General features: G+C 41.0%; 1 protein-coding gene across 1 annotated transcript; it reads right to left on the bottom strand.

Annotated features, from left to right (window-relative positions):
* Positions 1 to 8,679: 8,679 nt before the first annotated feature.
* LOC127303960 (uncharacterized) lies at positions 8,680 to 13,494 on the bottom strand. Its single transcript, XM_071818277.1, has 7 exons — positions 13,279 to 13,494; positions 11,579 to 11,706; positions 10,711 to 10,773; positions 9,884 to 9,918; positions 9,653 to 9,804; positions 9,493 to 9,584; positions 8,680 to 9,101 (listed from the first exon to the last, which is right to left on the bottom strand). The coding sequence occupies exons 1-7, from the start codon at positions 13,492 to 13,494 to the stop codon at positions 9,089 to 9,091; spliced, it is 699 nt and encodes a 232-aa protein (XP_071674378.1). The 3' UTR covers positions 8,680 to 9,088.
* Positions 13,495 to 14,585: the final 1,091 nt, after the last annotated feature.

Below are 14,585 nucleotides of genomic sequence, written 5' to 3'. Positions count from 1 at the left end.
TCCGATAATACTTGATACACACTTTCTGCGCCTGGCTGAAAGGCGTTAAAGAAAAGCGCTTATGGGAGACAACCCATGTTTTTACCTACAGTACTTTGTTTTTATTTTGTGTCTTGGAAGTTGTTTACTACTGTAGCAACCTCTCCTTATCTTAGTTTAGTGTTTTGTTGTGCCAAGTAAAGTCGTTGATAGAAAAGTTCATACTAGATTTGGATTACTGCGCAGAAACAGATTTCTTTGCTGTCACGAATCTGGGCTGTTTTCTCTGTACGTAACTCAGAAAATTATGCCAATTTACGTGAGTGATCCTCAGATATGTATGCAACTTTCATTCAATTTGAGCATTTTCATTTGAGCAAGTCTGGTGCCTCGATAAAATTCGTCAATACGAACTATTCTGTTTTGACAGATTCTGCCTTTTATTTCGCATTGCCTCTTTTGCTATGTTGGATGAATTTCTTTGATCCATTAATGTCCAGTAGCTTTATGCAATGTCCAGAAGTGTTAAGAATGATTGTGTCACCTCTGAACATGTTAATTTTTATTGTCGCTAACCCTCTAATGAGTTGTTCTAAGTTTGGTGTGGAGGAAGTTTTCAAGGATCAAGAGAGGAGTATGATGCAACATGATCAAGGAGAGTGAAAGCTCTAAGCTTGGGGATGCCCCGGTGGTTCACCCCTGCATATTCTAAGAAGACTCAAGCGTCTAAGCTTGGGGATGCCTTGGGCATCCCCTTCTTCATCGACAACATTATCAGGTTCCTCCCCTGAAACTATATTTTTATTCCATCACATCTTATGTGCTTTTCTTGGAGCGTCGGTTTGTTTTTGTTTTTTGTTTTGTTTGAATAAAATGGATCCTAGCATTCACTTTATGGGAGAGAGACACGCTCCGCTGTAGCATATGGACAAGTATGTCCTTAGTTTCTACTCATAGTATTCATGGCGAAGTTTCTTCTTCGTTAAATTGTTATATGGTTGGAATTGGAAAATGATACATGTAGTAATTGCTATAAATGTCTTGGGTAATGTGATACTTGGCAATTGTTGTGCTCATGTTTAAGCTCTTGCATCATATGCTTTGCACCCATTAATGAAGAAATACATAGAGCATGCTAAAATTTGGTTTGCATATTTGGTCTCTCTAAGGTCTAGATAATTTCTAGTATTGAGTTTGAACAACAAGGAAGACGGTGTAGAGTCTTATAATGTTTACAATATGTCTTTTATGTGAGTTTTGCTGCACCGGTTCATCCTTGTGTTTGTTTCAAATAAGCCTTGCTAGCCTAAACCTTGTATCGAGAGGGAATACTTCTCATGCATCCAAAATACTTGAGCCAACCACTATGCCATTTGTGTCCACCATACCTACCTACTACATGGTATTTTCCGCCATTCCAAAGTAAATTGCTTGAGTGCTACCTTTAAAATTCCATCATTCACCTTTGCAATATATAGCTCATGGGACAAATAGCTTAAAAACTATTGTGGTATTGAATATGCAATTATGCACTTTATCTCTTATTAAGTTGCTTGTTGTGCGATAACCATGTTCACTGGGGACGCCATCAACTACTCTTTGTTGAATTTCATGTGAGTTGCTATGCATGTTCGTCTTGTCTGAAGTAAGAGAGATCTACCACCTTATGATTAAGCATGCATATTGTTAGAGAAGAACATTGGGCCGCTAACTAAAGCCATGATCCATGGTGGAAGTTTCAGTTTTGGACATACATCCTCAATCTCATATGAGAAAATTATTAATTGTTGTTACATGCTTATGCATAAAAGAGGAGTCCATTATCTGTTGTCTATGTTGTCCCGGTATGGATGTCTAAGTTGAGAATAATCAATAGCGAGAAATCCAATGCGAGCTTTCTCCTTAGACCTTTGTACAGGCGGCATAGAGGTACCCCTTTGTGACACTTGGTTAAAACATGTGCATTGTGATGATCCGGTAGTCCAAGCTAATTAGAACAAGGTGCGGGCACTATTAGTATACTATGCATGAGGCTTGCAACTTGTAAGATATAATTTACATGATACATATGCTTTATTACTACCATTGACAAAATTGTTTCATGTTTTAAAAATCAAAGCTCTAGCACAAATATAGCAATCGATGCTTTTCCTCTATGGAGGACAATTCTTTTACTTTCATTGTTGAGTCAGTTCACCTATTTCTCTCCACCTCAAGAAGCAAACACTTGTGTGAACTGTGCATTGATTCCTACATACTTGCTTATTGCACTTATTATATTACTCTATGTTGACAATATCCATGAGATATACATGTTACAAGTTGAAAGCAACCGCTGAAACTTAATCTTCCTTTGTGTTGCTTCAATGCTTTTACTATGAATTATTGCTTTATGAGTTAACTCTTATGCAAGACTTATTGATGCTTGTCTTGAAGTGCTATTCATGAAAAGTCTTTGCTATATGATTCACTTGTTTACTCATGTCATATACATTGTTTTGATCGCTGCATTCACTACATATGCTTTACAAATAGTATGATCAAGGTTATGATGGCATGTCACTCCAGAAATTATCTTTGTTATCGTTTTACCTGCTCGGGACGAGCAGAACTAAGCTTGGGGATGCTGATACATCTCCAACATATCGATAATTTCTTATGTTCCATGCCACATTATTGATGTTATCTACATGTTTTATGCACACTTTATGTCATATTCGTGCATTTTCTGGAACTAACCTATTAACAAGATGCCGAAGTGCCAGTTGCTGTTTTCTGCTGTTTTTGGTTTCAGAAATCCTAGTAACGAAATATTCTCGGAATTGGACGAAATCAACGCCCAGGGTCCTATTTTGCCACGAAGCTTCCAGAAGTCCGAAGAGGAGACGAAGTGGGGCCACGAGGTGGCCACACCCTAGGGCGGCGCGGCCCCCCCCTTGGCCGCGCGGCCCTGTGGTGTGGGGCCCTCGTGTGGCCCCCTGACCTGCCCTTCCGCCTACTTAAAGCCTCCGTCGCGAAACCCCCAGTACCGAGAGCCACGATACGGAAAACCTTCCAGAGACGCCACCGCCGCCGATCCCATCTCGGGGGATCCAGGAGATCGCCTCCGGCACCCTGCCGGAGAGGGGATTCATCTCCCGGAGGACTCTACGCCGCCATGGTCGCCTCCGGAGTGATGTGTGAGTAGTCTACCCCTGGACTATGGGTCCATAGCAGTAGCTAGATGGTTGTCTTCTCCCCATTGTACTTCATTGTTGGATCTTGTGAGCTGCTTAACATGATCAAGATCATCTATCTGTAATTCTATATGTTGCGTTTGTTGGGATCCGATGAATAGAGAATACTTGTTATGTTGATTATCAAAGTTATGTCTATGTGTTGTTTATGATCTTGCATGCTCTCCGTTATTAGTAGATGCTCTGGCCAAGTTGATGCTAGTAACTCCAAGAGGGAGTATTTATGCTCGATAGTGGGTTCATGTCTCCGTGAATCTGGAGGGGTGACAAGAACCTCTAAGGTTATGGATGTGCTGTTGCCACTAGGGATAAAACATTGGTGCTATGTTCAAGGATGTAGTCACTAATTACATTACGCGCAATACTTAATGCAATTGTCTGTTGTTAGCAACTTAATACTGGAGGGGGTTCGGATGATAACCTGAAGGTGGACTTTTTAGGCATAGATGCATGTTGGATGGCGGTCTATGTACTTTGTCGTAATGCCCAATTAAATCTCACTATACTCATCATAATATGTATGTGCATGGTCATGCCCTCTTTATTTGTCAATTGCCCAACTGTAATTTGTTCACCCAACATGCTGTTTATCTTATGGGAGAGACACCTCTAGTGAACTGTGGACCCCGGTCAAATTCTCTATACTGAAATACAATCTACTGCAATACTGTTCTACTGTTTTCTGCAAACAATCATCTTCCCCACAATATGGTTAATCCTTTGTTACAGCAAGCCGGTGAGATTGACAACCTCACTGTTTCGTTGGGGCAAAGTACTTTGGTTGTGTTGTGCAGGTTCCACGTTGGCGCCGGAATCTCTGGTGTTGCGCCGCACTACATCCCGCCGCCATCAACCTTCAACGTGCTTCTTGGCTCCTCCTGGTTCGATAAACCTTGGTTTCTTTCTGAGGGAAAACTTGCTGCTGTGCGCATCATACCTTCCTCTTGGGGTTCCCAACGAACGTGTGAGTTACACGCCATCAGGGCGCACCGCCTCCATCAGGCACAACACCTCCGCGACGTCGAACTCGCCAGTCTCGGACGGAAAGCCGGTCGTCACCTCCTCCACGTCGAAACCCTCAGAGTAGTGGGAAAGTACCATGATCAAGGCCATGGTGACGTCCACGCGGCACGAGGAGCGGTGGAGCCAGTCGACGACTGCCGGGATGTCAGAGACGGCCTTGAAGACCGACGGCGCATCACGGAGAATCACCTCCCGTGGACTCAAGTACTGGAGCGCCGCTAGTATCTCCCCCGCGCAGTCGATGATGCGCGTGGTCGCAGCCTGCAAGCACTCACGAGGGGTAGCCGCCTCCACAAATTCACACTGGCCTAAAAAAATGGAAATTTCACCAAGTCAGCGCTCGTCACGAAATAGACTCGCCACGCTCGGGGACTGGCCCCCGCGGTGGACTCGCCACATGATAACCCACAAGTATAGGGGATCGCAACAGTCTTCGAGGGAAGTAAAACCCAAATTTATTGATTCGACAAAAGGGGAGACAAAGAATACTTATAAGCCTTAACAACTGAGTTGTCAATTCAGCTGCACCTGAAAAAGCACTAGTAACAGGGGTGATGTGAAAGCAGTAGTAATATGAGAGCAATAGTAACAGTAACACAGCAACAGTAACAGTAACACAGAGGCGATGGCACCAGAAAATAGTTGATACTACTTCCAATGACATATAGGACCGAGTGAGTATTTGATGATGAAAGATGGACCGGGGTTCCCAGCTATCTACACTAGTGGTAACTCTCCAATAACAAGTGTTGGGTGAACAAATTACAGTTGGGCAATTGATAGGATTGAAACAACATTTAGACAGAACATCCAGTTTATTAATCATGTAGGCATGTTTTCCATATATAGTCATACTTGCTCGCAATGAGAAACTTGCATAACATCTTTTGTCCTACCAACCGGTGGCAGCCGGGTCTCAAGGGAATCTACTGGTAATTAAGGTACTCCTTTTAATAGAGCACCGGAGCAAAGCATTAACACTTGGTGAAAACATGTGATCCTCATATCTAAGCCTTCCCCTCCAGTTATCCCGATTCTTTGTCACTGGGGCCTCGGGTTCCGGACATAGACATGTGCAAACAACTTGTAGATACAATCTAAGCAATAATTATAGAGCTCAAATCTAAGATCATGCCACTCGTGCACTAGTGACAAGCATTAAACACAACAAGATTGCAGCAACAATAACTTCACAAACTTATATAGATAGACTGATCATAATGTAACAATTCATCGGATCCCAACAAACACAACACCGATTACATCAGATGGATCTCAATCATGTAAGGCAGCTCATGAGATCATTGTATTGAAGTACATGGGAGAGAGAGTACCAACTAGCTAGTGCTAGAACCTGTAGTCCATGGGGAAACTACTCATGGAGCATGATGGAGGCGGTGGCATCGATGGAGAAGGCTTCCGGGGGTCAATCCCCGTCCCGGCAGGGTGCCGAAACAGGAACTTCTGACCCCCGAAACTATGTTTCGCGATGGTGGCGGCGCTCCTGGAGTCTTTCTGGAATATGATCTGTTCCTGTAGGGTTTTCCGTCGCGAGGGAATATATAGGCGAAAGGGCGGAGCGAGGGGGTGCCGGAGGGGCCCACCCCATAGCTGGGCGCGCCCCCCCTCTTGGCCACGCCGCCAGGTGGTGTGGGGCCCCCTTGGACCCTCTCCGTCTCTCCTTCGGTGTTCTGGGTCCGTCTCGGTAAAATAGGAGGTTTGGTTTTTGTTTCGTCGAATTCCGAGAATATTGCCCGAACAGCTTTTCTGGAACCAAAAACAGCAGAAAACAGGAACTGGCACTTCGGCATCTTGTTAATAGGTTAGTCCCAGAAAATGCATAAAAACATTATAAAATGTGAGTAAAACATGTAGGTATTGTCATAAAACTAGCATGGAACATCAGAAATTATAGATACGTTGGAGACGTATGAAGCATCCCCAAGCTTAGTTCCTACTCGCCCTCGAGTAGGTAAACGATAAAAAGAATAATTTCTGAAGTGACATGCTACTAACATAATCTTGATCATACTATTGTAAAGCATATGAGATGAATGAAGTGACTCAAGGCAATGATCTATAGTTTGCTAACAAATAGATAACATATAGCAAAAACTTCTCATGAATAGTACTTTCAAGACAAGCATCAAAAAGTCTTGCATAAGAGTTAACTCATAAAGCAATAAATTCTTAATAAGAGGTTTTGAAGCAACCCAAAGGAAGATTTAAGTTTCAGCAATTGCTTTCAACTTTCAACATGCATATCTCATGGATAATTGTCAACACAAAGTAATATAATAAGTGCAATAAGTAAGCATGTAAGAATCAATGCACACAGTTGACACAAGTGTTTGCTTCTAAGATAGAAAGAAGTAGGTAAACTGACTCAACATAAAGTAAAAGAAAGGCCCTTCGCAGAGGGAAGCAGGGATTAAATCATGTGCTAGATCTTTTCAAGTTTTGAAATCATAAAGAGAGCATAAAAATAAAGTTTTGAGAGGTGTTTGTTGTTGTCAACGAATGGTAGTGGGCACTCTAACCCCCTTGTCAACCAGACTTTCAAAGAGCGGCTCCCATGAAGGACGTTATCTCTACCAGCAAGGTAGATCATCACTCTTCTCTTTTGTTTACACATGTACTTTAGTTTCATTATCGATGACACTCCTCCCAACCTTTTGCTTACACAAGCCATGGCTAACCGAATCCTCGGGTGCCTTCCAACATTCACATACCATGGAGGAGTGTCTATTTGCAAAATTAAGTTGCTTACTGATAGATCAGGACAAAACATGTGAAGAGAATTATTAATGAAAGTTAATTAATTGGGGCTGGGCACCCCGTTGCCAGCTCTTTTTGCAAAATTATTGGATAAGCGGATGTATATGCCACTAGTCCATTGGTGAAAGTCTGTCAGAAGTAAATGACAAGGTTGAAAGATAAACACCACATACTTCCTCATGAGCTATAAAACATTGACACAAATAAGAGATAATAGCTTTTAAATTATTTAAAGGTAGCACATGAAGTATTTACTTGGAATGGCAGAAAAATACCACATAGTAGGTAGTTATGGTGGACACAAATGGCATAGGTTTTGGCTCAAGGTTTTGGATGCACGAGAAGCATTCCCTCTCAGTACAAGGCTTTGGCTAGCAAGGTTGTTGGAAGCAAACACAAGTATGAACCGGTACAGCAAAACTTACATAAGAACATATTGCAAGCATTATAAGACTCTACACTGTCTTCCTTGTTGCTCAAACACTTTTACCAGAAAATATCTAGAACTTAGAGAGACCAATCATGCAAACCAAATTTCAACAAGCTCTACGGTAGTTCTCCACTAATAGGTTTAAACTACATGATGCAAGAGCTTAAACATGATCTACTTGAGAGCTCAAAACAATTGCCAAGTATCAAATTATTCAAGACAATATGAAGCATTTTCTGTTTCCACCCAAATAACAATAAGTGCTGCGGCTTTCAGCTTTCGCCTTGAATATTAAAGTAAAATGAAGAACACAAGTGTTCAAATGAAAAAGCGGAGCGTGTCTCTCTCCCACACAAGGATTGCTAGGATCTGAATTTATTCAAACACAAACAAAAATAAAAGCACACAGACGCTCCAAGTAAAGCACATATGATGTGGAAGAATTAAAATATAGTTTCACTAGAGATGACCTGATAAGTTGTCGATGAAGAAGGAGATGCCTTGGGCATCCCCAAGCTTAAACGCTTGAGTCTTCTTGAAATATGCTTGGGTGACCCACGGGGGCATCCCCAAGCTTAGGCTCTTCACTCTTCTTGATCTCATTATATCACCCTTCTCTCTTTACCCTTGAAAACTTCTGCCACACCAAACATCTCATAAACTTCATTAGAGGGGTTAGTACTCAAAAAACTTTAATCCACTTTAGTTCTGTAGTGACACATTGCAAGAACTCAATAAAACATTAGCTACAGCTCTCCACGTCTAGAAATCCTTACTTAAAGTCCACAAGAGACAATGAAAAAAAAACAGAGACATAATCTGTCAAAACAGAACAGCCAGTAAACACGAATTTTTTCGACGTACTTCCGTTGCTCAAATCAGAAAACTCAAAACTAAAGAAAGTTGCGTACATATCTGAGGAACACACATGAATATTTGCAGAATTTTTAGATTCTCCTACAGAGAGATCTACTCAAATTCGTGACAGCTAAAAATCTGTTTCTGCGCAGAAATCCAAATCTAGTATCAACTTTCTATTAGAGACTTTACATGGCACAACAATGCAATAAAATAAAGATAAGGAGAGGTTGCTACAGTAGTAACAACTTCCAAGATGCAACAAAACAGTAGCAAAATAAAACATGGGTTATCTCCGAAGAAGTGCTTTCTTTATAGCCACTAGATGACCTGTTGCGCCCCGGCGCAAAGGCAAAAGCGAGACAATATTATAACCATCATAGTAATAATGTCATAAGTATATTACAAAACATATTGTGGACAATGGGAATCACCGGAATAGCCTTATCCAAATTCCAGTGACACTTGTGTTTACCTATTTTGTGGTACTGAATTGGTCAATACAAATTTTGAAGTATATATGCATGTCGTAAGTATACTACATTACAGAACATAGGTGATAGAACTCCTATGTACATTTATACGGAAATTTCAATGTTCAACGGCTTGGTCCTATAGCCAACAATCTTGCATAGAATGGTCGAATGATCAGACTGGGTTTAGCTCAAACATGTGAGCATCACCCGCTGAAAGCAGCATGAACCTTCAAGAGTAAATCAATCTTGGCCACCAGGGAAGTCTCCGATGGATTATATTCACATGTCGAGCAAAAGAACCTGCGAGGCTATGTACCCAGCCTGCAAAATAGATTGCATCACTACAAAGCAAAAAAAAAAGTTAACAAATCACCACATGTAAGTATTGTACCATGCACCAGACCTACACCAAGAGAGGTTCTTTTAAGTGATTAAACCAGATAACACCAAACTTAAAGCATCAACGATACTATTGGAAAACTTAAACCCAAAGCTCACAGAAATACCAATTACCCACATCTTCAAAGGACAATATTTTGTATATGAACTTACTGTGATGGCAGAACTCACTTTATTTTATCCATGTTTTGTTTATAAAGAAGCACCCTCCTTAAAAAGTGTTCTCTAAGATAAAAATGAGGGATTTTTTTAATCTCTTGTTAACTTGAAAATCTTAGTGGTGCCTGGAACTAAATTCAATATTCATACCTACCATGAAGCTGGAGCCATGTACTTGTACGGTCTAAGGGTTGTTTTTTCTTGTCGGCTGCACCGGTCGATTGTTTCACAGGTTATGTCCCACACCTGCAATTATATTTTCTGTTAAGACATGTTCAATAGATAAAAAGAATGTAGATTGTCCCAAAAATCACCCATTTTTTATCTTTTGGCAGAGGCAGAGGTTCGACGGTTGATTTCGGATCAACAACTGCATCCTTGCCAAACACGTTGTCTGGCAGCTGACCTCCCTGTCCTTTATCTTCACTGTCTTGAACCAAAGGTACCACACCACATAAAACATGCTCTATTGAGAACGAAAGATCAGTACAAGCACATTCCAAGAGGAATGGAAGTGAAGTACTATGAAGCGTTGGTAACAGAACCTTTAAACGTAGAACGGTATGAATCAATGATCATCCTGCAAGAATGGAGGAAATTTTCTTAGTCTCAAGTCCAAGTTCTCTGGTACTTTGGACAAATATAAACGGAAGATGCAATAAAAGAAATCTAACGACACGTGATAAGAAAAGCAAGGTGGCCCAAGATACAACTCAGCGAGAACATGTCCAGATTAATACATATCAATGGTCTTCACAAAAGAACCCTAACTCAGCAAAAACATGTCTCCAACAATGAGCTTAGTTGCAAGCTAGTATTTTCTTAAATTAACAGACATGATGGTATATAATTAAACTCCTATCATGTGAATTATAAATTTATTATATCAAGAAATATTACAGAATAATGAGAAGGACCATATATTTATATGCTATTGTTACAGTGCTAAATAAACATGCTATTAGTTTTACACTCCACAAAAGGAGCTTATCAGTACCCTCAACATTCATTGTAAAGGGAAAGTGATAGTTCTAACGCCATATACACCAAGCAAAACAAGGTCAAATGATCGTTTCTAGACCAATGTCCTGATTAGTCGAGCAAAAAAAAATATGCTAATAAAAACACAACTAAGAAAAATCGCAAGTCAATCTGAACAATTAGTACAGACTGATTCTCTCTAGACCTGTGCAAACTCAAGAATTCACACCGTGCACATAATATTTCAAGAGATTTTTGCTGGACTTTAAGCTTCAGCCTTCAGATCCTATATAGACAAAGTGCCTACATATTTGCATGGGAGAGCCATTAAATCCTATGACCTAAACAATATCGCTTGAAACTATGAGTTGATTTTAGTAATAGCATAAACCATTTGCCACAGATAAACCAAATGATATTGATTGAGTTGTCCAGTTGCAGTTTAAGCTGAACACTGAAGAGAAAACAGTCAGTAATAGAGTGAAAGCGGGAAAACATAAGCGATGTTAGCCAAATTAACCATGTCTTTAAATAGTTCCAATAGGTTAAGTAATGTGCTTTGTACTTTAATTTAATGTAACCACCAATTTGCAGTTAAGTAATGTGCTGCCATGCGCTTAGGAATGTAATTTACCTACATGTATTCTCGAAGATAATCCTAACATGATCATAAACAATAGGTCAAAAGAGAAGACCTGAAATACTAGCTCATGTGGAGTTATTGTCCTTCAAACTGACTCATATTCTAAGAGTGGTTTAAAAATAAAACCTATAGCTAAGCAATTCTCCCCAGCTTATTTCCAAGGTTCGACACACATCTAGCTATATAAGGAAAACAAATTAAATAAGATCTGGAGCTGACATACTCGAGTCACTTTCTTCCTCGTATTTTTTACGAGGTGACCGGAGAGCTAAATACCACTAACAAGAGAAGCTATTACTTATCCTGGAGTTGTGTCATCGTCCTAATAACATTCAAACCACAACTTTGAAGTAAAGTTCTTGGGATTTCTTTGAATGGTAAAGTAGAAGCTGCATGACTCATAATGCAACTAACAAATGATAGTTACAACAGAAAGCTGCTATATGTGCAATGCCCCAAAGTATAATATGTAAAGTCCACAATTTTTCTTTGAAATCATGAGCGATTACTCCTAGTTATTTCCAATTGCAAACAAGTGAGCATGCAGCCATGCGGAAAGGAAATGCTTGAACGGCCAGAAAATTGGCTAGTATGTTGTTACCCTGTCCAGCCTCACCGTGGTGCCGGGTTTCCTGAGACAAAGGCATGTGCACTCCTGATGTCGATGAAACGTTCGTGCTGTGGTGCCGGGTTCCCTGAGACAAAGGCATGTGCACTCCTGATGTCGATGAAACATTCGTGGCCCTGCGCACATAAGATAGAAGCTCTCAATACAAAATAGTGTAATGAAACATAAGGCCTGAATATCTGCAAATAGCTATCATCCTAGCCATAAATACATAAGAGACGGAATCTTGTTGACCGAAGGAGGCTTCATGTCAACTGACAACACTATTGTAATACTATTGTATATCTCTATCTTCAGCTTCTATGATAACTGAAAATTATTTGTAATTTTGAATCAACTAATGCCATCGCAGTATCATGCATCCAAGAAATTGTCATATAAAATGATGTAACAACATGACAGAAGAGCTAACCTTATCCATATACAGAATTGAATACTTGCATCGTGAGCCCTGATGCCCCTGCAAAATAGTAGAATGGTCAACTGCTGTAATACCTACCATGTTCTCCTAGAGCAGATTTGTCAACGATAAAATTAACTACTGGTTTAAACTAATATAAATATTGGCATGAAGAGAAGGTGGTTTCCACAATTAACTCTCCAACTAAAGCACGAATCAATACCGAATTTAATACTTGATTTTTTCAGTAACTATCTCTACATCACAAAATAGGATCTGTAATTTGTACACAGTGCACATGATAATTGCATTTGTTGTCGTGTATCAAAATTCCGAGCAACAGTTGAACCTCTCAACCATTGGTTGGTCCTTGTTAGTACATCTTGATTACCACGCATTAGTCATTCACACAATTCCACATTATATCGGAGGCAAAGCAACACCAATTAGCATCTGGAAGGGAGGAAACCTGCTACTTGGCCTTAGAACTTTTGCACATTGGACAGATGTTTTGACCATATGCAGACGAGCAAAAAAAAACAATTACTTAATTACGGGACTATCAGAATTAGGAACATGGCTAGGAATGCAAGAGAGATCAATGTTGTTTCTTGCAGAATGTAAGTATCGTCAAACTGCTTTTTTTTTTAACGGGAAGAGGGGTCTGGAAAGACCCCGATTTCTGCATTCATTCCATCCGCGGTGGATTACATTTTATAAGAGGGACCACAAAGAAAAAGAAAATTACAGCTTGCCCTTTAATATTTGCATTGAAGACCCTAGAACAAAATAGAAAAAAGCAATCCCGTCTAGGCCTCCTTCTTCCAGCTCCTGCTCCACCGCAAACTTGCCAAAGCTTCCGAGCACGGCCAACCATGACACCACCGGGGACATAACCACTTGGGGTGCTACGGCGGGAGCGCACCGCCCCGGAGCCAAAGGGCCTCCAACAAGGCACAAAGGCCTGGAGGTTATACAACTCCTTGCACCAGCAGAACGAGCTCACATAGTGATTACCTGCTGCCAGCATCCAAGGTGGGAGTAGCTGCCTTTCAGCCATAATAGTCGATGGAGAACTTGCCATAGACGATTTCCTCCCGGGATTGAAGTGGAGCCGCGGCCTCACCGGCCCCAGATCACAGTGGCGGATCCCCGCAGCTGCACATGAACTCCACAACGCAGTCAACCGATCTTCCCAGGAAGCTCCTACACCCTGAAGCCCGCTCCGCCGCTCGCCACCGTGACGACCAGCAAGAGTACGGCCAACCAGAGTCTAAGCTCCACAAACCACGACCTTATTGAAGGAGACTCCTATGCTCCACTCCGTCGCACCGATCTCCAACCTCCAGAGCATCAACAGGATGAAGAGGAACCCTACCCTGCGCCAGATCTGGCCGATCTCCGGCGCGCAGCTCCAAAACACCGGCATCACACCAAAACACAGAACAAAGTCTAGCCTAAAACTGTACAGGGAGGGGTCCCTCACCATCTCGTCGCCGGCCATCGCCGGAGAGGAGAAGGGAGGGGCGAACCGGCCCTAGGGGAGGTGGAGCAGAAGGAGGGGCGGAGAAGGACGAGAGGAGCGGTTTCCGAAGACCCCAAGTTCAAACTGCTTTGATACCTGTCTCAGAAAGTTCACTCCTAAGTGCTATGGTTATTGAAGGTATGTCTCGTGTAATTTTCATTATCACCCAATTTATCAAATCCATGCGTATTGAAAGCTGTATAGAAACTGAATGCCAAGAAAACAATATTGATGGTTTATTTTTCTATCTCATGTCAGAGAAGAATGAATAACTACTCGCCAGTCTTACAATGTAAATGTTTGTCCTCACTCATGAAAGTGGTTTATCTTTTGCACGGCCATTGCTCATTCACTCTGTGTATGTAAACAAGCATTGGACTGCCTTCATGTATATTTTGCAAAGAAGTAGTACACACTTGCATATCTCTTTAAAAAAGAAAGTATATTCTATGGAATCTGGTTGTGCTCAGCATCACGCATCTTTGTGTACTAAGCCAACATCTTGCACAAAACATACTCCTTACATAAATCAATCTCAGTGGTTCTAATTGAGAAGTGTTCTAGTAGACTCTGAGCAACCTGGCAATACTACGCGGATTACAGATTAATATGATATTAACGATACTACCCGGACCAGTGCAAGGATTGACTTAGAATAAAGATGTCATTAACAAGTAAAAGAGAAAATGGATAAAGAAATAAACCTTTCTACGGTTGTGGAGACTTGCTGTTGAGTGACAATTGCTGTTTTAAGTGAGGCATCTATGGCAAAGAACACAGACCTGGGAGCAAACAACACATGAATAGGAGAGACTTGGCAAAACACAACAAAGCCCATATTATTTTGACCCACAAAGCCCATATCCCTTTGACTGCAATGAATCTGAGCAAAGAAAAAATACCAATTATTTTGACCCACAATAGAGTACTCCTCTGGAAACACAAAAAGTCCAGCTTGACTAAATTTTAACGGTAAATTTTAAATTTGGGGACAAACTGCTCAAGTGTGATATAAAATCAATAATCAATTTAAGTACTTATTTTTTTATGAGTAAAGCACAGTTGCTTGA

The sequence above is a fragment of the Lolium perenne genome, chromosome 4 (genome assembly GCF_019359855.2).
Source record: "Lolium perenne isolate Kyuss_39 chromosome 4, Kyuss_2.0, whole genome shotgun sequence".
NCBI classification, from domain to species: domain Eukaryota; kingdom Viridiplantae; phylum Streptophyta; class Magnoliopsida; order Poales; family Poaceae; genus Lolium; species Lolium perenne.
Note: the sequence above shows the minus strand (reverse complement) of the source record. Positions and strands in the feature narration are given on the sequence as shown.

Coding starts and splice junctions, on each gene's coding strand:
- LOC127303960 (XM_071818277.1), bottom strand. CDS start 13,494: ATGGCCGGCGACGAGATGGTGAGGGACCCCTCCCTGTACAGTTTTAGG. Junction 11,707..13,278: donor TCTCCTTCAATAAGGTCGTG/GTTTGTGGAGCT, acceptor TTATGTGCGCAG/GGCCACGAATGTTTCATCGA. Junction 9,919..10,710: donor TGGTTTATCTGTGGCAAATG/GTTTATGCTATT, acceptor CCATTCTTGCAG/GATGATCATTGATTCATACC.